The sequence below is a fragment of the Falco rusticolus genome, chromosome 16 (genome assembly GCF_015220075.1).
Source record: "Falco rusticolus isolate bFalRus1 chromosome 16, bFalRus1.pri, whole genome shotgun sequence".
Taxonomy (NCBI): Eukaryota; Metazoa; Chordata; class Aves; order Falconiformes; family Falconidae; genus Falco; species Falco rusticolus.
The window spans coordinates 4530887-4550533 of NC_051202.1; the positions used below are offsets into that span (position 1 = coordinate 4530887).

General features: G+C 41.9%; 1 protein-coding gene across 4 annotated transcripts in view; it reads left to right on the forward strand.

Annotated features, from left to right (window-relative positions):
- ARHGAP32 (Rho GTPase activating protein 32) overlaps nt 1-19647 on the forward strand; it is a 257950-nt gene that overhangs the window by 108272 nt on the left and 130031 nt on the right. For 3 of the 4 annotated variants that reach the window (XM_037409775.1, XM_037409776.1, XM_037409774.1), the window contains 3 exons: nt 11424-11515; nt 12638-12679; nt 13054-13138. In XM_037409775.1, the coding sequence (XP_037265672.1) occupies nt 11424-11515; nt 12638-12679; nt 13054-13138 (219 nt within the window). The remainder of the gene's footprint in view (nt 1-11423; nt 11516-12637; nt 12680-13053; nt 13139-19647) is intronic. The other variant, XM_037409777.1, reaches the window with a different exon arrangement.

Here is a 19647-nt window from a genome sequence, read left to right on the forward strand (position 1 = left end):
AACAAAGATAACGATGGGACAGAAATGGAATTTCGGATAGTGTGGACAATATAGGCGTTGATAGGAGACTAATGTTCCACACAGCGCACCAAGCAGTCATCGGACTTTAGTAATATTTTGGTCAAAACAGTTCTGGTCTGGCATTACACATAATTTTTAACATATATTTTATTTTCAATTCACATAACTTGTTTTCCTTGTTACTGCTGCATGAATTAAGTATTTTTTTCCCTTGTTAAGCTTTTGGCAAGGTATTACATTGTTGTATAAAGTTCTTTCTCTCCCTCTCCCGCTTGGTTAGAGAGTCATTTTTATTTCACAGACTAACTCCCAGCATGAAACTTGTCCCTGAGAATCTTTGAAAATTGGGACAATCACTTAATTGGCACGTTGGCTTCCATTTGGGTTTGCCAATTAAATGAGTTCAATTAAACCAGAATAGATACTGTATTTTTGGCAGTAAGTATTAATTTATATATTAATTTCGTTTTCATTGATGATGCTATAGAAGCAATTGTTTCTAGTTGCATTTACTGTCTTTACAGTGTAGGCAGTCTTACAGTACCGTGTTGATCCAGGAGAAGAGAATTTCTGTTTTAAAATCAGTGTATATGCAAGATTTAGCAAAGAAGGAATGGTTTAGAATTTTCTAAGGCTGGAACAGTAAAGTTTGTTGTTCACCATGATCACCGGTTTTAACGCACCCTGATTTTGCATTTTGCATATCTTACCTATTTCAAAGTGAATCTGATGCACATCAGTAAATGCAGCGTCTTGCTAAGTGAAATGTTTGGGTCATGTATTTACATTTACTTCTGTTATGGTCATCGAGGATAACAGCAATTAAAAAGACAAAGATTTTTGAGTGCTCCCAGTAGCTCCCTGCCAGATTACAGAAGTGTAGGTAGGCATCACATGCATTGTACATCAGGCACTCAAACCTGGGTTTTACTAAGGCCTTGGGGAGCCTGAGTGCCCCTGTTTATCATACCGTGAGTAAACCACTGGGCTCAGGGGTGTATGTGATGTCAGTAGCAGCTGTGTGGCACTTGCTTCGTCCGGGAATGACCAGTCTGAATTTCTTGTGTTTTAGGTTATAGAATTTCCCGGTCCATTTCAGACAGTTCCATATCCCAGTATCTTTTATAGCTGTCACCCAGGGCTCAGACAATCCGCCTGCTGGTGGCAGCACGGTGATGCTGTTCTGGTGGCAGGATGGTGCTGGCAATGCTCTTGCAATTAGCCCAGGTTATTCACTATTGGAAGTTCTGAGAGGCAGTATGAGGTGAGCTCTGAAGGCAGGGTTATGTTGTCATGACCCTCCACCTCTTTTCCTCCCACCCTATTCCAGAGATGGTCTCTTTTTATGATGTTTTGTTGTCCTAAGAAATGCCACGATTGTTTGAAATGTACTTATTTGGGAGATAAAACTTATAATTCATTTATCTGTCAATCGCTTATCTCTGTTCCCAGCTGCTTAAAAATAAGATGGAGCATCCAGGGAAAGAAAGGACTCTCTTATTTATAAGTGGTTGGTTTGGGATTTTTTTAAAATCAATGTTAATTGCTTCTTAGTTACCATAACACAAAAAAAGGATGGAATAATTTTTGAAGCACTGTCAGTAGTTTACTCATCTATCCCCTTCCATTCCCCACCCCTAAGTTAACCCCAAGAGACAAACAAAGTTTGTCAGAATATATTGTCTTGCTGAAGGCTGTAGGCATTATTTTTACAAGGATTCAACCTTTGTAATTATAAGGTGATGAATTGTTGCCTGAAAATGTTGGTAATTTGTAGCCCAATTTTTTTTTATTTATTATTTAAAATATTCCTACAGTTCTGCCTTGCTACATTTATGTTGGTCACTGCTGTGCCAGTGTAGGTCTGCATGATGCTTGTTTATATTTGATCAAATGCTGTGGTTACTAGGGCAGAGATGATGCTGATGGCAAAACCCAATGTTTTTGTCTTAAGACTTCATCTTTGCTTTAGGGTTGTTCCATGAAAATTTGTGATGAATGCTGTAGGGGCTTGCTACAAGTGCTTTTTCCGAGTAAGGTTTTAAATTGTTTCTCACCCTAGAAGGTACTGTGTCTCATTTTCTTCAGCTAGCGTAGGATCCATAGGATTGTGACTGTGACCTGATGATGCGAGGATGTCTGACCTCCTATGAGTATCAGGGTTGGTTTGCATGGTTTCAGACTGAAAATCACTGCTGTCCTCTAGAACATCGGCAAGGTTATCGACTCCATGTTATCTGCGCAGGACTGGATGTGTCTTCTGGGGATTCAAAGTACGCCGGGCTTCTCTATTGCAGGAATCTACTTTAAGAAGTTTCTGACTTCGATTATTCCTTCCCACTTGCCATGCTTCAGAGGACTGTTTCAGGGCAGTTACGGTGAGAGAGTTTCTGGGATGCAGAGTTGAGAAGTGTATCGCTGAGCTGATCTCATTCAAAAATGATCCCCCAAAAGAACTTCAGCTTTCCTTTCTTTTTCAAGCTGGATTGTTTCAGGGACTTGCACTGCAGCCACTAAAACAGTTGCAGCTGCAGCGCCGGGAAGTAGGAGAGAGTAGCCTGGGGTGGAAGGACTGGGGTGGGAGTTTAAAAAATTGACTTTACCTCTTCAAGCCAGGCTATCATGAAACTATGCCCTCGGGCTAACAGTGCTGCTGATGCGCCTTCTGCTTCCAAGAGTGGAAAAGAAGTTTTAGGGTCTGCGTGTTCTTGATTTGCTCTGTGGCTTGTACTGCAAGCAAATATTTTCAGCTTGAAAACATCTGAAGTTTCTCTTTGGTATGGTTGCAGAATCCAAAGTTTTAACTGTTGATTCTTGCTTTGTGGCACAGCCTTTTTCTCCCTGTATTTGTATGTGGCTACCTGAGTGCCCTTGCTTTTCTTCGTCTGAGTAGATGGTCTAGTGTGTTACAGTTGCTTGCCTGTGTTGGAATGTAATTTTAATTGTTCTGGGGTTTTTTCTTTGTGCATACGGTTTTGGTTTTATGTCTCTGTTTTTTTCCTTAACTATTGACCTTCAGGGCAAAAAAATCCCTCAGTTTCAGCTAATAATTTTATGAATGCAAGAAAACTTCCTTAGAGGATAAAGATTCTCACCATCAGTTTCTGCAGCGTTCATGTTTTCGGTGATGCGGGGGAGAGGTTGTCCTTCACCTTCCCAGTTTTGCTGACCAGTAGCACAGAAGGACCTTTCTGCAGCTCTGGCAGCATGCATCGTGTCCTGTTCTGACTTCACCTGAGGGACATCAGCTCATTTCTGGGGAGCAGTGTCACCTCAGATTTGCCAACGTGTGCTTAACCTGGTTCAGAGAAGCAGTTCACGGAGGCTGAGCAGGGTTTTTGAAGGGTTGGTCAGGGAGCAGATTTAAGGAACCCTGCCCAGATATCGTGACCAGCAGCTGGAGGCTGCTCCATGGCTCAGCCAGAGCAGGGTGTGTGATCGCGGGCCAAGCCTTTTTCCCAGATAACACTTGAACTGACTTTTGTTCTGTTGTTCAGAAGTTTATGGACAGCTTATGGTATAAATTGCATGTTACAAGTAGACACATTCTTCACATTACTGTGTTATTATAAGGGTTTGGAAAATGAGTGTATCATGTATCGGATTTGTATTTTATGCCATTGGAAACAGCTCTTTATAAACAAAAAGCTGAGTCCAGGTTGGCTTCACATGCATAAATATAAATTAAGGTTAACTCTACTGACTCAGATATTGGAGTTAAATATCTGGCTGTTGTTTTTTCCCCCCTTCACAATCTTTCTTCTACTGCATTGGGAAAATTCTTTAGTTTCTAAGCTGATTTATACCTATAACATAACAGAACACTGTGATTTGCATAATCACTGACTGGCCAGAGTGGTATTTGCTAGTTTCAGGCTGAATTCATCTCTGTAGTTTTTTGTGATGAGAAATCTCTTTCTACCATAACAACCCAAAGCTCCACTTGTCCTTTTATAACTAAGGCATGATTAGGATCCCCTCCTCCCTCTGTGAAACAATAGACTGTAGAAATTGTGCATCAAACAGTGTCTGGGATTTTTAGGGTCTTTTTTTTTCAGCCAACAAGGAACTGGAATCGAAGTATTGTGCTCATTAGATGTTCTATTTTCTGTGGCTTTTTTCTTAAATTTATTTTGTAGGCTGTACAGAAGAAGGACTCTAACCCTGGCTGCCTTTCCCACGCGTATTGTATGTGGGATTTTTGTTCTTAAAGAAAGTACATTCCTTAGCCAGTATGCTATTATGTGAGGCTGTGTACTGTACCGCTGCAGCTCCCTGGGCTCGAGATCTTTGTGAATGGTAATAAGGCGATCTCGCTGCTGCTTCACTATAGCAATGTCAAATCCGAACATAAAGCTGTCAGGTAGTTTTCATGCTAATGTTGTCCTCAGCCGCTAACCATTCGTTTTTGCTTGGTGCATCCGTTTTTGTCTCTAGAACAAATGATAGCTATGAAAGAAAATACAAGTGTGGGACTGCTGAATAACCGCCATCCTTTGGGTGCGTTTGATTCATCTGCAGAGAGTCGGTGCAAGCCCCTGCATCTCTTTAAGCCTCACTTAGGAAATCTTGTCATGACATAAAATCAACCTGCTTTGCAGAGGTGGATTTTGGTCCCAGTGACAGGAATACTGCCGAAGTAGGTTCATACAGCTGCCAAGCTGCTTACGCTCCCTGCCTCGGATTCCGCTTACCAAATTAGTTGTTTTCCACGTGAGCTGGAGATGGTTTTCCCCACGTATCTGTGAGCTGGCGAACTTCATTTGAAAACACAGTAGATGAATAGTTAAGAATTTGTTCTTTGTTCGCTGCAGGCTGATCCTTCAAACTATGGTAAATGGATGCCCTGAACTAACTCCACTATAATGCTGTCTCAGGAATGAGAGGTTTCCCTTAATTTGCCAGCTCATGGCAATGCTTAAAAGTTTTTTTTCCCTTCTCTTATTTTTCCCCCCTTTGGAAGGGAAGAAGCTGGGAGTAGAAAAAACACATCCTGTGTGGTCTTCTGAAAGAGAAGAATTCGCTGTTAACCATGCCATGCAATAAGTACTGGCTAGAACAATTCAGCATTGACAGGGAATGTGGAAAATGATATTAAAAGCCCTAAACTCAAAAAATGATTCACATTAAAGTATCTTCTTTATTGAATGCAGATTTCTTAGGCATGGGATTGAGAATGTGCGTAGCCAGTACTCAGAGCTTCCCTACTGGAAGGACTTGTCATGTTTTCACTGGCTTTCCTCTATCACATTTCTCATTTAGCATGAGATTTTAAAGGCATCTCTGGCAGGGTAACTCTTTCCCCACATTCCCCCCAATCCCCGAGCTGAGGGCTAAATTAAAAAGCCAGTACAGCCTCTAATTACTCCAGCCGTTCTGGCCTTGAGCTATGCCTGGGCATAAGGCAGTTCGGAGAGGATGTTTCTTTTATCTTAGCGCCAGGGATCAAGATACTTGTGCTAGGTAAGGAGCTAAGTGATGACTTGAATTTATTATTTTTTATTTTTTTTTAAATGTACTTTCACAAAATTGAAAAGGTTCAACTGTTTCTCATTCTGAAAAACATCTTTGTGCCTTTCTGTTGGATCTCAAAGCTGTCTCTTTGCACGCAGTGGCTTGGATTGCTGTAATTGGAGTATGCTGACCCTTTTGTGTTCTCAAAGGTAAAATTTATCAGATGCCTTGCTCCTTTCAGAGTGAGGGTGCGTAGCCAGCTTGTGCAAATATAGATGGGTACACAGGCCTCTTGGGTATGATGAGAACAGGAGCTTGTCCTTGGTCTGCAGCTTTGCATGCACTCTGGGCGGCTATTAAATGTGCCGGTGCTGCGCTCTGCTGCTCAGACCGTGGATAGCATGGATGTGAATTCTTGGGATGGTCCATTGGGAAATGCAGAGTTGGAGGGCAGGTGTTTATTTTTCACTTCTTCGGTAAATCTCCTGTAGTGTAACGAACAGATATTTTGTTTTAAGCTGAGATTGTTGGACCTGGATACATAAACCAGATGCAATTGCTTCTTCTTTTTAAATGTGTCCCAATATCTTAAAGCAGCTCTGAAAAATGTAGCTGAAATGTGTTAAAAGTGACACAGACGTCCTGTATGAAAATACTTTGGAAATTCATTTGCATCCAATAAATGAATTAATGGAAACCGGTGATATGAAGAACTTGGCAAATACTTAATTTCTGTCGTGTTGCCCCCATACCTCTGACGTTTTTGGATGAATGTTGTATCTTCCTCCATCAGTTACCGTATGTTTCTTCCATTCAAAAAAGTGACCCATCAATGGCCTTCCTGTGCTCAGGTACATTTTAATCCTTTTAGGGGTGGCACTTGGACAGATAAATGCGGCAGAATTAAACCTTTCATTTGTAGTTATTTGTAGTAGCTTGGACACAGTGACTTTGAGTTTAGTGAAAGCGTTTTTCCTTTGCTTCGTTGATTTCTTTATTCTGGAGAACCAGGATAGTTGTTAGAACATATAAAGTAAGAGTAGAGAGAGCTTTCTTTCCCTGGAGTATATTAGTGGCTGTGTAGTATGAAGCTGAGATGAACCATATTTTTTTTTTTCACTGTGCTTCAGGCTAGCTCTGCTACAGTAATTGGTGAAAGCAGGACAGTGCTGATGGAACCGTCATCTTTTACCTCGTAGCGGTCAGGGCATTTTTGTTGGGCAGTTTCTTTTTCATGCTGCAAAGTAAGCTCCGCGAAGAAGTTGATGCTGAGCCAGCTTTGCGTAACTAGTTGGTAGCCAAAATTTGGTGTAGCTGTCGATGCCCTTGTGCATAAACACCCACTTCAAATACTGAACTGTGTAAACTGCCCGCTTCGGTTCATCCTCTCGCCCAGGTTGACTGTTAGTCACCACAGAATGATGGCTTTTACTGAAACAACAATTCTGTTTCCTGCTGTTCTTCAGTGAAGAAGTAAAACTCTTAACAAAGCCTGGTTTTTTTGAAAGCTCTGGAGGGTTTTATGGTGAGTTTTGGGGTTTTTCCTTTTTTTTTCTTTTTTTTTTTTTTTTCCCCATCCAAGAAAATCGAGGGGAAATGAAGATGATGTAAAGGGAAGACTGTCATGGAAACCAACTAGCATTTTGAATCAGCTCTGCTGTTTTTAGAAAGAATCCAGAGCAATCTGCTCCCTCCAAACAGGTTTTGGTGAGAGAGCGAGGGTAGGAAGAGGCATTAATGTTACTGCCTGTCTAGTGGCTATTCTTGCTTTCTCTTAACCTTGAATTAAGAATAAATTTGCATCTTCAGAAACCCCACTTGTATTCAGTAGCATGGGTACTTGCTGACCTGTCATGCCTTGCATTGTATCTGTGCTGTTTATGGTGCCTCCTCAAGGGTTTTCTATAGTATTGTGGAAAACCAGTTTATCAGTTATAGGATTAGTGGAGCTTGGTGGGATTCCACGGTTTCTCTTCTTGTGTGTGCCAGTTTAAGTCTGGGGCAGTAGGAGGAGGGCTGTGGGGTTTGCATCAGTTTGATATTCTCACCTATCAAGGATACCAAGGTGGTAACTTTATCAGTGGACTTTTTTCTTCAATTTTACATATATTTTCAGATTGTGTTACATTTCTGGATATGAGAGAGGGGTTGACGTGTTTTCTGATAAATGCAATGAGACTTTTTAGGAGAAAATCCTTTCGTATTGTGCAGTGGAATAGTTAGACATATATTATTTCTGACTAAAGTTTTGTGTGCTAGAGAGCACAAAGCTGAAGTTTTCCAAATCATGTCTATGAATATAAAGACCAAAAATTTCCAACTTGGATGTTTAAAACTAGACACCCTGATCCATGAGAGCTCTCAGATTCCCAGGGAGTTTAGCTGCGACGCTTGAAAATGTGTTGCTTGTACAAATGATATAAGTGCCTCAGGGGTCCTCCTGGTAGCCACCAAGCAAACAGCGGCGATGATTTAAAAATGGAGTGACCGTCCATGGAGGGTGGGACAGACAGGCAGGCGGTCTCCCAAAATTGCTTAGAACAAATGTTTTGGTGGGATCTACCTGCCTCACAGCCGATGTAGGTATCTGTCATAAAATACTGAAGCTCTCAAATATTGTCCCAACTGCTGCTAACGTAAGCGTAGTCTTCAGTGAGCTGTAGGCAGAAGAACTTCTTAGTTCAGGGGAGACTGGGGAAGTGGCGCTGCTCAAAAAAGTCTTCTGCTGAAATGTAAGCGTACTGAGGATCCTGGTAAAGTCAACTGCCTGCGTTCTGGATTGACTCCTAATTTGTTTACCAAGTTTCGGACCGAAGCAGATTGATGCTGTAGTGACATTAAGCTGTGAAAACTGGAAGAAACAATTTGCATAAACAGATTTGCTATGCAATTACTAGGTTTCCACAGAACAGTGATGCATAGAAAATAGGGAAGTGAGAAGCAACCGATGATGCTAGCTAGCTAATTTTCAGATGTAAATAATCCAACTGTTTCAAAATTATTTTAAAAATTAGATTACTGTGACGCAAAGCACAAAAGATGACAAATCTCATTTGGAGTGTTTCATTTGTACTTTGAGAGGAGGGTAATCTAGGGTGACGTTTTGCATGCCAGGTTTTGGATCAAAACAGGTACAAACTAGTGGTGAATAGCCTGCTTTTATGTAGCTGTGTATCTTTGGTTTAAATGGAAAGTAGTTGCAGTTTATTTTGGAGTAATATGGTTTCTAAAATTGTAATAACCTCCTTTTTTGCTTATCTATCTAATCACCAAGTTTTTTTTGTGGTGTTACTGCCTCACGCTAAGATTTTAGCTTGCACAAGATCACCATTCTGCCCTTTTTCATCAACTGTAGACTTACGAGAGGTTGTTGGTTTGTAGCACAGTCCAAAGAGCTCGGATCTAATTGGAAAAGCAACCGAAGTTAATTACTGTATTTCGTCTCATTGTAGTCCATTTAAATGAATACAAGCTGTTGGAAATGGGAGAGGCAGATATCTCCTTCCAGCAGGATTTGGACATAACTCAACTGTGAAAAAGAGGATAATACAACTTTTTCAAAGAGAGATGCTGGCATTTAAGTCTCCTGGAGGTGTGAGTTTTGCCTACGCCGCTTTGAGTCAGATCCAGGGTAGTCTCTACCCACTGCTGCAAACTGGCTTGAAGCCCACATTTTTCTGTCAGATTTGTTTATCCATTTTTATGTCCCACCAGCTTCTACTGCTGATGGAAGAGAAAAATTATTATTCTTCCTACAGAAATTCTGTTCCTTAGTAGAAAATTAAGGCAAGGACATCCAGCTTTGCCTAAAAGCAGCTTACAGGAATGGCACATTTATGACTGTAATTAGTTATTTCTTACGTAAAACACCTGTAAGGTTTATTAAATTGGTGATCCTCTTAGTGTTAAAATTCAGAGTGAGACGCTCAAGTGTCCCATTACATACTAAAGTAATTGTGTACTTAGTCAGTCAGCCAAGAATAGGTTTATTTAAGGGTATAAATATTGTCCATGTTTTAATTCAGTGAGTGGGTGCACATGTTCTGTACAGCTGTGGGACAGCGGAGTTAAAGCATCACTTATGTCCAGGGCTGTGGAAGGCACAACTGGGAGAGTGTCCTGGCTTCAAAATTGATTCAGGAGTGTTGAAAGCAGGGAAACTCACTTGTAATAGTTGCAGCATCCCTTTTCCAAGGGTAGTGCTGGAAATAACAGGAATTTGGGTGCAGAGAACGTGCTCTGCTCAAGTCCTACGTGCGCCACTGTGATGTTGGTTGGATGAATGCAGCTGCCTGCGGTGTATGTCTGTATCTGAGCCAGGGGCATCCTGCATCCCCTGCATCAAGGGAGAGGTAGATGCTCCTGCAGCATGGCTGCTTTTGTCCTAATCTAGTTGTCTGAAGTAGGTGAACCAGACCCAAAGTGCCTGTTTATCTCTGGTGACTACAAAAGTAGCCTTGGGTAGATAACAGGGTTGTAGCTGCGTCCCTCGTGCATGTCTGGAGTTGAATGAGATGAATCACTCCCTCTAGCGCTGTTGCTGTTAGTTAATGAATGGTGAATGATTTTGAGTTACTGCAGCTCTTTAAGATGTGATGAAGCACATCTAAATTTGACCCGTGTCAAACTAAAATGAGAGCTTCAGGGACAGGGATAAGAAAGATTCCCCCATTGTTCATCCCATCTGTGGGCTGCTAGCTTCAATAGTAATGGTCTGTTGGGGAAAAAAAAAAAAGTTTTGGAGGTGAGGACCAAGTTGTTTCCATATTTTACACTGCAGCGTACAGCGGTATTCTGTTATTTGTTATATGCGTAGCAGCTTTTGGACCTATCAACCCTGTTCAGAGATCTTCTGGTGGGCCAGCTTAGAAGCATTGGTACTGATCCGGATCAGGGAAGTCATCCGTTTACTCCTGTCGTTAGGAATTGGATTTAATGTAATACTTTTTTGTTCCAGGCCTGTATAAGAAGGAATATTGCAGTGCCTTTCTTCCTCTTGCTTGAGCGTTTGCTATTTTGGACATTATTCATGTTTTGTAGTGCATTGTATAAAGCAGAAAAAAGCTCATTCAGCTGGTCTCACCCAGGTCACTGATGAGCTGTCTCTTGTCAGCATCAGGGACCATGTTTTTCTCCTTCTGCTCTGTGCAGTCTGTGTTGATCTTCCTGTTCGATCACTGTTCTCTTCATAAACGCCTCACCTAAACCCCCTCCTTCCTCTAGAGCTTAGGGCCTGGTACCGCACAGCAAGAGAAACACACGGTGCCGAGTGTTTCCGAGTCCCCCCAGCTGAGCTCACAGCTTATGGGAGAGCAGCTGGAGGAAGGAGAGGACGGGAAGGCATGACTGACCAAACAAAAAGGAGGAGTTCGGTGTTCTGGCTTCACTAAAATAAATGAATTCTAGTGATTAAGGAATTTTAATATGTTCACGCGCTTACCCCAATAGCTGCAAACATCTTTTTTAAAAGTTCACCTCCCACATATGAGCAGCTCTGTCATTAACGTGATTTTCCACTGTATGAGCTATCCAGCTTCTGCCAGTGCCTCTGCCTGAGTATCTTAAGTGCACAGATTTTTGGAAAATCAGGTACTTAATGAGGAGCCTAAGTATAGAGTTTAGGAATGGATGTTAGTCTCCTGCCTCTGAAAATCTCCTCTTTAGAAACGAGAAGTAGTGATGAATAAAATACTGGATCTCACAGTTATTGCTAAGAATTAGCAAGGCTCTGCAGCATGGTTCAGGAAGAGATAATCACATACTAGATTGTAATCCTGAGGTTCAGTTTTCCTCGTTAAAAAGGCAGAAGTACAACTCTGAGCACATATGAGATTTCCACTGTTTGCACATCTATGTAAAAATATAGGGGCTACTGCTTAGCAGGCAATAGTCCACAGCATGCAGTCAAATTTTAAGCTCCTTTCTTTTTTCTTTCTTCTTTTTTGCAGGCAAGAGGTGCAGATATTCCTGACATTCCAGGGGAGTTGCCGCTCCGGACCTGTGGCAGCACAGCAAGTATGAAAGTGAAGAATGTGAAAAAGTAAGAGCAGTGGTCTTTGATTTTCCTGTCTTTGCTGGGCTTCTAATTTTAATATCTTGGGTTTTAGCTATTGTGCTGCAATGCAGCTAGGGCATTCGGCAACGATTTTTAATAGTATCTTCATCAGAGCATCCAAAATCCATGTGAAACATAGTAAATTACAGCTAACGTAGTCTAAAACTGAGGACATTAGACGTTTTGTTGGCTCTCTCACCTGTTTCTGGCCATAGAAGCAAAGCTTGGTAGAGTTTTGGACCTCACTGTAACTGTGTTTTTAAATTTCTGTGATTTCTTCCTGAAACTGATTAATTTAAAAAAAAAAAAAAAAAAAAAAAGAGGAACCATATGTATATATGTATAAAAAAACCTAAAGAGAAACCCAGGCAATGTGTAAATGAGATAATTTTCTGTCTCCCTATGCTCTGGGAAGCTAAACCAGGACAAGTGGGTGGCCTAGATAGATTTTTTTTTTATTTGATATTTTTTCTCTTTTCATTTTTTTTTGTATTCTGCCCTGTTTGTCTTCATTTGAATGGATCTTGCACAATTTTTCTTTTCTAGGAGTATTTTTTCTTCTCTGCTCCCAGATTTTTACTTTTTCTGTGCGATTAAATTATCTTTCTCCCCCCCTGCCCCCTTCTTCTCTCCCAGAGAATGCAACCCAACTTATTATGCTCGCAGCTAAGATTTCAAATCTCTGACCTGCAAAGGGGATCAAAAGTAATCAATATTACTTGACTTGTCTTTGCTGAGAATGCTGACTTGAGGACCAGAACTCCCCAATATTGATTCATCTGTGCATTCAGATCACCCCTCTGTAGTGCTCTGATGCTGTAAGGGAAATGGCTCTTTGTTCTAGTGCTGAGCAGCCAGATGCTGCATCTCACTTCCCACTTATATTCCCGTGGGAAGAGAGAGCTAGATAATGACAATCTCATTGGCTCACCACCAGAAATATCTATAGGAGTCTATAATAGCTTCAGCAGAAGCAAGAGCATGTTGCAGAGCCAGAGGATCTCCCCATCAGCCATCATTGTAACTGGAGAGACTTGGGAATAATTATGCCTCACTTTTGAATTTTAAAAAGGCAAAGGATAAATAGCGTTTGTTCTGCACCCTTAGATACATCAACCCGGGACTGATGGGCTGTGATGCCTTTCACAGGTAAAGTTCTACTTTCCTATGTGTCTTGTGTAAGGCTGTTTATTTTCACTGCAAAAATGCATTTGTAAAGATAGAGCGGCTTCTCCCTGCACCATTTCTTAAAGATGTGGGCTTTGGTGTTGACGAAATGCCAAACAATTCTTTAAGGATGCAATGGTAAAAGCCACTTTGCAGTTTAGTTTTCCTTTCTCACTCGGTTCCTTTCTCCACTGTTTTGGTGTATCACATCAACAAATCCCTCCGTTCCCTTGGCTTTAGGATGAGAAAGTTGTTATTATTTTATATCAGTAACTGCATTTTATGGCAGTACTTGATGCTGAGCATTGTTTCAGTGATTTGCAGCTATCTTATGGTGTGCTTTTGATGTGCTTCAGGTTATCCTTTACAAAGGGTCATTTCCCGAAGATGGCTGAGTGTGCACATTTCCATTATGAAAACGTGGACTTTGGCAACATACAGGTGAGTCTCAGATTTCTTTTATAGACAAAACATCACTGTGTTTAGCTGCTGACTAACTGGCGGGGAAGGTGGTAGAGGGACCTCCACTAAGGTTTGTTTAGTTTATTGCAAAATGTTTAGTGATAAGAAGTTCAAGCAATAGGATATCTTTATGTGGAATTCCTTCCATGTACTGGGCCAGGATCTGTACTCAGCCATGTGGCCACCCCTTTGAGGTTGGAGATGATTTTATTTCCACTGGATTTGACTGATATCACTGTTCTAAGACTGCATCAAACATTCATTATTGAGTCATCCATAACAACTGCATGCATATTTTTAGTTTCTGTTTGTGTATCTTTAAACAATTGTGTGAACAGATTTATGTAAATATAAACGATTCAAATTTACCCATTCTCTTCGTGTTATCTTAGCTCTGCATTGTGCATTGCGGCAGCTGTATCATCAGAACGCAGGAACTCGCTAGTCAGCCTGAGTTGCATTTCTAGAAGTGTGCAGGCTTCACTCCTTTGTGATCCATCCATCAGAAATCCAGGCAGGAGCATTTTTCATTGAGCAGTACCGGGGAGGGCTGAGAACCAAGAATCACTGCTAGTTGCTCATAAACAGAGCACAGCTTGTTCTGCACTTAGGGAAGCAGGAATGCCTCCAGCATCTGCCAGCCTTGTAGCTAAAAAGAGGTTACAACCTTTTCATTTGTAAAACATTTCCTGTAATATAGAGTGAATTATTTACAGCCTTTCATGTTTCCGTACTTGACAGTTTTGCAAGCAGAATTATGCATCCATTTTTTAAGTCTCTGTAAAATTCTGACTGAGAAGGAGTTTGGGTCCTATTCAGGGCTTGTATCTGTTACTCACGCTCAGTGGCTCTAAGGAGGTTTGTTCTGCTGAGGATGGGATGTATGTGCATTGACAGACGTGCATATGCATCGACGCAGAGACAAAATAGTGGGCTTAAGAGGACACCAGTGCAAAGAGCTGAGTTCCTAATGAGGTCTCTGGAAGATGGGCTGCCGAGGCAAACGGGAGCAGTCCACAATCTTCTGAAGCGAAACTGTATTACTTTATTTTCCATTTCTGGGGGGTAGGATAGTGTGACTAATCTGTGTCCTTATTTTTTGTCTCCTGGTGATTCTTTGATTTGACAACACTGATTTGTTTGGTCATTTTGGAGAGAGGTTTTCTTTTGGAGTTGGTGTTGAGCAGGTTACAGATGTTTTTTGCATCATGCGGTCCTCTTGGGTTTTCCTTTCCATCATTCAGAGATACTCAGCCCAATGTGCAAGCTAGAGAGAGATTACAACCTTTGCATGGCACTATTATTTAAAGCATTTTGCAGACAAATAATTTACTTCTTTTGTGGCTTTATGCATTTTTTGGCATGTTTTAAGGATGGCAGAGCATACGCGTTGAGTTTGTTGTGTTCGTGTGAGGGAGAAATAAAATCAGATAATACAGTCTTTACAGATCTTCTTCACATTGTCCTGCCAACAAACCTGAAGCATGTTCTGGTGGGAAGTTTCCACTTCCAGCAGGAGTTGTTGCTGTCTAGCACTCATTTTTGTGGTGCCATTGATGCAGAATACGCTTAAATAAGGTCTATCAGGCCCTAAGTACCAGTTCTGTGCCTCTTGTCCCTTCCTTTCTCTGAGCAGGATTTCTGATAGATCCCCATGGTGTAACGACTTTTTTTGTATGGATAAAAAACCCCTTAAGAACAGAGTTTTGCTCCTGAAATACGAAAGGGTAGGACATTACAGTAATTCCTTAGCAGAAGACCAGCATTAATGGTAAAAATGATGAAAGCTGTTAATGCAACAGCAGTATTAGTTTACAGATTTAAAAATAAGTTCATGTAGGGCTCATACATTTTAATCAAGTGGCTTTCATTGGTGGCTCCTTTGTGATAACAAGGTAGACTAGAGAATAGCAGTAGGCTGAAGTGACTTGTAAATGACAGCTTGGCACCTAATAGCGAATTACCAAGTTGCATCTGAGAGGTAGTGGGTGTAAACTCCTTTCAAAATCTATTCACTGTTAAAAATTTGCATAGTAGAAATGCAGTATTATCTGGCTGTGTCAGGAATTGTGTAATGCTGTCTATTAACAGCCTGGCCGAATTTCAGATTGTTTTGTAACGTTTATGTCACTTATAATGTGGTCTCATGGTGCAATTGGTATTAATATCTTGGCATTTCACCTCATGAGATCGTTTTAAATTAACTTCCTGAGATGTATAAAAAAGGATTTGTTCTCTTCTTATCCTAGCGCCGTGCTCACAAAACTAGGTGCATTTCGGGGTGCCTTTTCTCTTCAGAAATTTTCTGCTCTGCCGCTTTCGACAGCGATGTGTTTTAACCTTATCTGCGTCTGCCAGCAAGACACGTGTTGCATCAGCAGGAAATTGCTGGTTTACCAGCAAAGGTAGTTGATGTCGAAGCTGTAGTCATGAGGTAGGCTTTACAGATTGCATCAGTGCTAAAAATTCACTGGTATTTTGCTGAAATACCTTACATTTAGTGCTGCATTTATTTTTTAAGGCTACATCATAGATTTTTAATTTTACAGCGGAAAGCTGGGTTCTGCATAATAGATTTATTTTAGTCTGACATTGGATAAGTGTTTCGGAGTCTTGTTAGCAGGAGCAGAACTGCGGTTCAGCCTTGCTGTGGTCTGTGTCTCCCAAACGAGGTGTTATTAGGCCATGGCTAGATTGTGATTACTCAGCATCGGTGAGGTCGGTTCTGCTGGCTTCCTTCTCGCTTAAGCTCTGCTGCCTTTCCACGGTTCTTGGCTAGCGTCTCTCTGTGATGCCTCTCCTTTCTCTAGAACATCAAAATTCAATTCATTAATATGCAAAGCATGCATTGCTTGCACACATATTGCTGCACAGGGCATCTTACTGTTCGGAAGTGGCACTTCAGAAGTGCCTAAATCATCCCAGTGTAACTTAAAATAAGAATCCGTTTCTAAGGCTTATTAAATTTAAGCACGATTTCAGGATCTGCTGGTTGGCAAAGCTTCCTTCTAAGGGGCTCGAGGTGTTCCAGCACCACGCAGTACACCGCCGATGGCTGAATTAACACGAGGAGAGGTGATGTGTATGCACTCCAGCATCTTCTGGAGACTGGTTTGAGTCGAAGTTCAGTGCGTGAGCGTGGTGCTCAGCCCAGGCTGATTGTGTTGCGTGTTCCAGGTTTCGTGGTTTACCCGTGGAGCTGGTCAAGTTGATGCCTTCCCCTGTAATTTGGGTATCTCACTACAGCAGTTGTCACACAGTCTCGCTGCCTTGGCGTGGGCTTTAGGGCTTGTTGATTGACTTGAACTAATTCAACAACCCCCCCTGTCACTATGTTATACAAAGCGGAATGATTCCGTGCCCCTCCAACGTGGTGCAAGTGTGAGTTTACTTAGTGCTATAAGCTGTTAGTATAAACAGGAGAAGCAGTGATTAGGTATTCTGTAAATATCTTTACTTCCTGCCAGAAATAAAGACTTTGTTCTTCGCTTGAAAGAACGAAGAAATTATCTTTAGTTGAGTAGGTATTAGTAATGGAATATGGAGAGCTGATCAGCTCTGCGCTTCGCAGATAACATTCTTTGCTCCCTGAAAAACCTGACGCTAAAGGAGAGGAGGTGCTGTAATGCATGTTCATATCACTTCAGCGATCTTGCATTTGACACAGATTTACCCCTTCAAACAGCACGGGCTCTGTCTCTCTCTGTTTGCATTTATGGAGCCACCTTCTAAAAATAAACCCGTGTCAGGATGGGTTTGGATTACGGTGCATGGAAGATCCTCTCCTTATCTGTGACGCTTTGGCATTGCGAGTGGCAGGAGCACGTTATCGGTGGTAAAGGAAGTATTTGAAGCAGAATCGCTTCCGCCTTGGGAGGCATCAGCTGCCAGGAATTCCTGTCACGAAGGCAGCAGCCCTATTGTTGCTGGTCGAATGCCTTTGGCAAGCTGCAGCCTCCTGGGCCGTTTGCTGGGCTGCCCTTCCACGGTGGCCGTGGTGTGCCCGTCATGGGATTTTCCTGTTGTGTCATAAGAGTGAGCAGCATTGCAGAGAGCGGTTCGGTTCTTCTCGTGCCTTTTGTTCAGCAAAGCCTGTTGAGAAGATACTTTTGGGGGTCATCTTCTTTAGGTTTGCCTTTTTTCTTTTATTTAATAATATTCCAGGGAATGGGGTGCAGAGGGGAAGTGTTCTTGTGGAGGTGTCTCTTAATTGTATGGTAAAATTTTTGCCTGAGGTGGGTTGCAAAGGAAACAAAGTTGGTAAGGCTGACCCAGATGCCCTCCTCTGGAGTTAACTGGGGTAGTTTAAGATGTTTCTGCCACAGCTAAAAGCAGTCGTCTGCATAGATCAGCTAGCAACAACAGGCGCAGAGGAGTGCTCCCTGATCTGTGTGTGGTGTGAAGTCGGACAGCTTAGCTTGAATTTCCTTCCATCAGTGATTTTTAAACTAAGCCTGTTCACTGCCTTCGGTGTAGGAGGGCTTGTTCGTTCCCTCAGCTCTTCTGTGGGCATGATAATTTTCAGTATCTTGGCAGTCATGAGCAGCTACGGGCTCTAATGTCTTCATTTATTCCACTGAGTTGCAAAGTGTTTAAAAAGAAAGAAAAAAAAATAGCTATTTTAAAAAGCAAAACATGAAACAGCAGTCCCCATACCCCGATCCCTTTTAAAAAATGGAAATATATAGCAAAAGTCACAAAAACTGGCCTGAATTTTGCTGTGTATTGGTGCTGCGAAAGACAGTTTTGCTGGGTTTTGCTTTGTCTGTACAAATATACGAAGGGCGGTGACACGCACACCCCTATTGCATCTGAAGCAGTGCTCCCGTTGAGCCTTTCATCTCTGGATGCTGTTAATCTCCTCTCAAAATGACTTTGCCGTATCCTGGTATGTTCTGTTCCCCATCTTTAGACCGAGGCCTTTCCCTCCCATTCCCCAGCTTTTCCGTACGGTTTCTTTACTATTGCCTCCTAAAGTGGTGGTGGGCAATGTTGCAAGGGCTGCTTTAAGGATGTGGGTATATAAAAACAACTCTGTTCATAGTGTAGGTGGAAACTGCTTCTATTAACTTAATAATTCCAGCCACAACTCCCTGAAACTGGCACAGTCTCCTGCCAAGATCAACAGATTTTAAAAATGTGGAGTCTCCAGGCCAAGCTTCTCGATGCCAAAAAAGTTAGGAAAGTATTCAAGTAAGTTCACCTCAGTTTTTGGATTCTTCTGTTTCCTTGTCTTGCATCCAACTTGCCACTAACTCCTCAGAAAAATTCTTCCCTGGAACAAGATCACACCTGTGAAATTCCAGCTTCCTTGGTTTTCTTCCAGTGAAATGGGGAGAGATCCAGCATGGGTTTTAGAGTGGAAGGATGACTTTGAGTATGGAGAGTACCTCTCCATGAAACCTTACTATTGCTGCTTACACATTTACTACTTGTTTTACAGTTGTTGCTTGCTGTAGAGAAAGCTGATGGCCGTATTAGTGGTCCAGATTTAATGGGCAGCATTCATGTGAATTTCTACCCATTATTAAAGCCTGCTCCAAAACCCGGCAAGACGTAATTTCAAGGCTAAGCAGGTCCTTCTGCTCATCATTTTGCTGAAGGCGTTTGCGATCCCCTGAAGGAAGAGGAGGGATTGTTCATGTGAGGTGGGGGGAGACACGCTCAGAGGAGCCCGTTGGGAAGGCAGAGCCGTCTGTCTCGCTGCGGGCGGGGGGGTCGGTACCCGAACGCGTGTGAGCAGCCAGCTTCAGCCTGCTTTGGGCTGACGCTGATGTTCCCTTGTGGCTTTAGCTGCTAAGTTGTTCTTAAAGTATATTCTACCCTTTGGTCTCACCTTTCTCCCCTTGACTGACAATTACTGAAATCAATAATTTATACATGTTTATCCTTTTTTATAAAGTAAAAGGTAATTTGGCTGACATCACTCACCCGGCTGGTTATTGAATTGCCTGTCACAAGGAGGGAAGTTTTTTCCTGTTAGTGTTTATCTGGATTAGCTCTCTGCCTGATCCCAAGTTAGAATCATAGAATCATTTTGGTTGGAAAAGACCTTTAAGATCAAGTCCAACTGTGTTAGCTCTCTGTCTGATTCTTTATTTAAAGCCCATCACCTAGGTGTCTAAACAGAAGGGCAGACTGTAACCCACAAGTAACTGCTAAAAGCAAATGAGATTTTACCTCCTGATTCAGCTGAACAGGTATTTCTGCCTTTTTTTTTTCTTCTCCTTTTGCCTTTGGGTGATTTTTATGAGTTTATATAGAACAAATAATTTCTCTGCTGTGTGCATGACATGGGACAACAGAACCCCGTGCGACGTTTCTGTGTTTGGGACAGGTTGGCAGGTCCGGGATGCACTCTGTTGATGAAAGGGTTTTGAGTATTCCCCGCTTCGCGTGTTTCTTCTCTGCCTTATTAGCGTGAGCGAGATCACTGTGCAAATTTGGCTAAGCATTTATTCAGACTTGAATATCTTGAGATAGGTGTT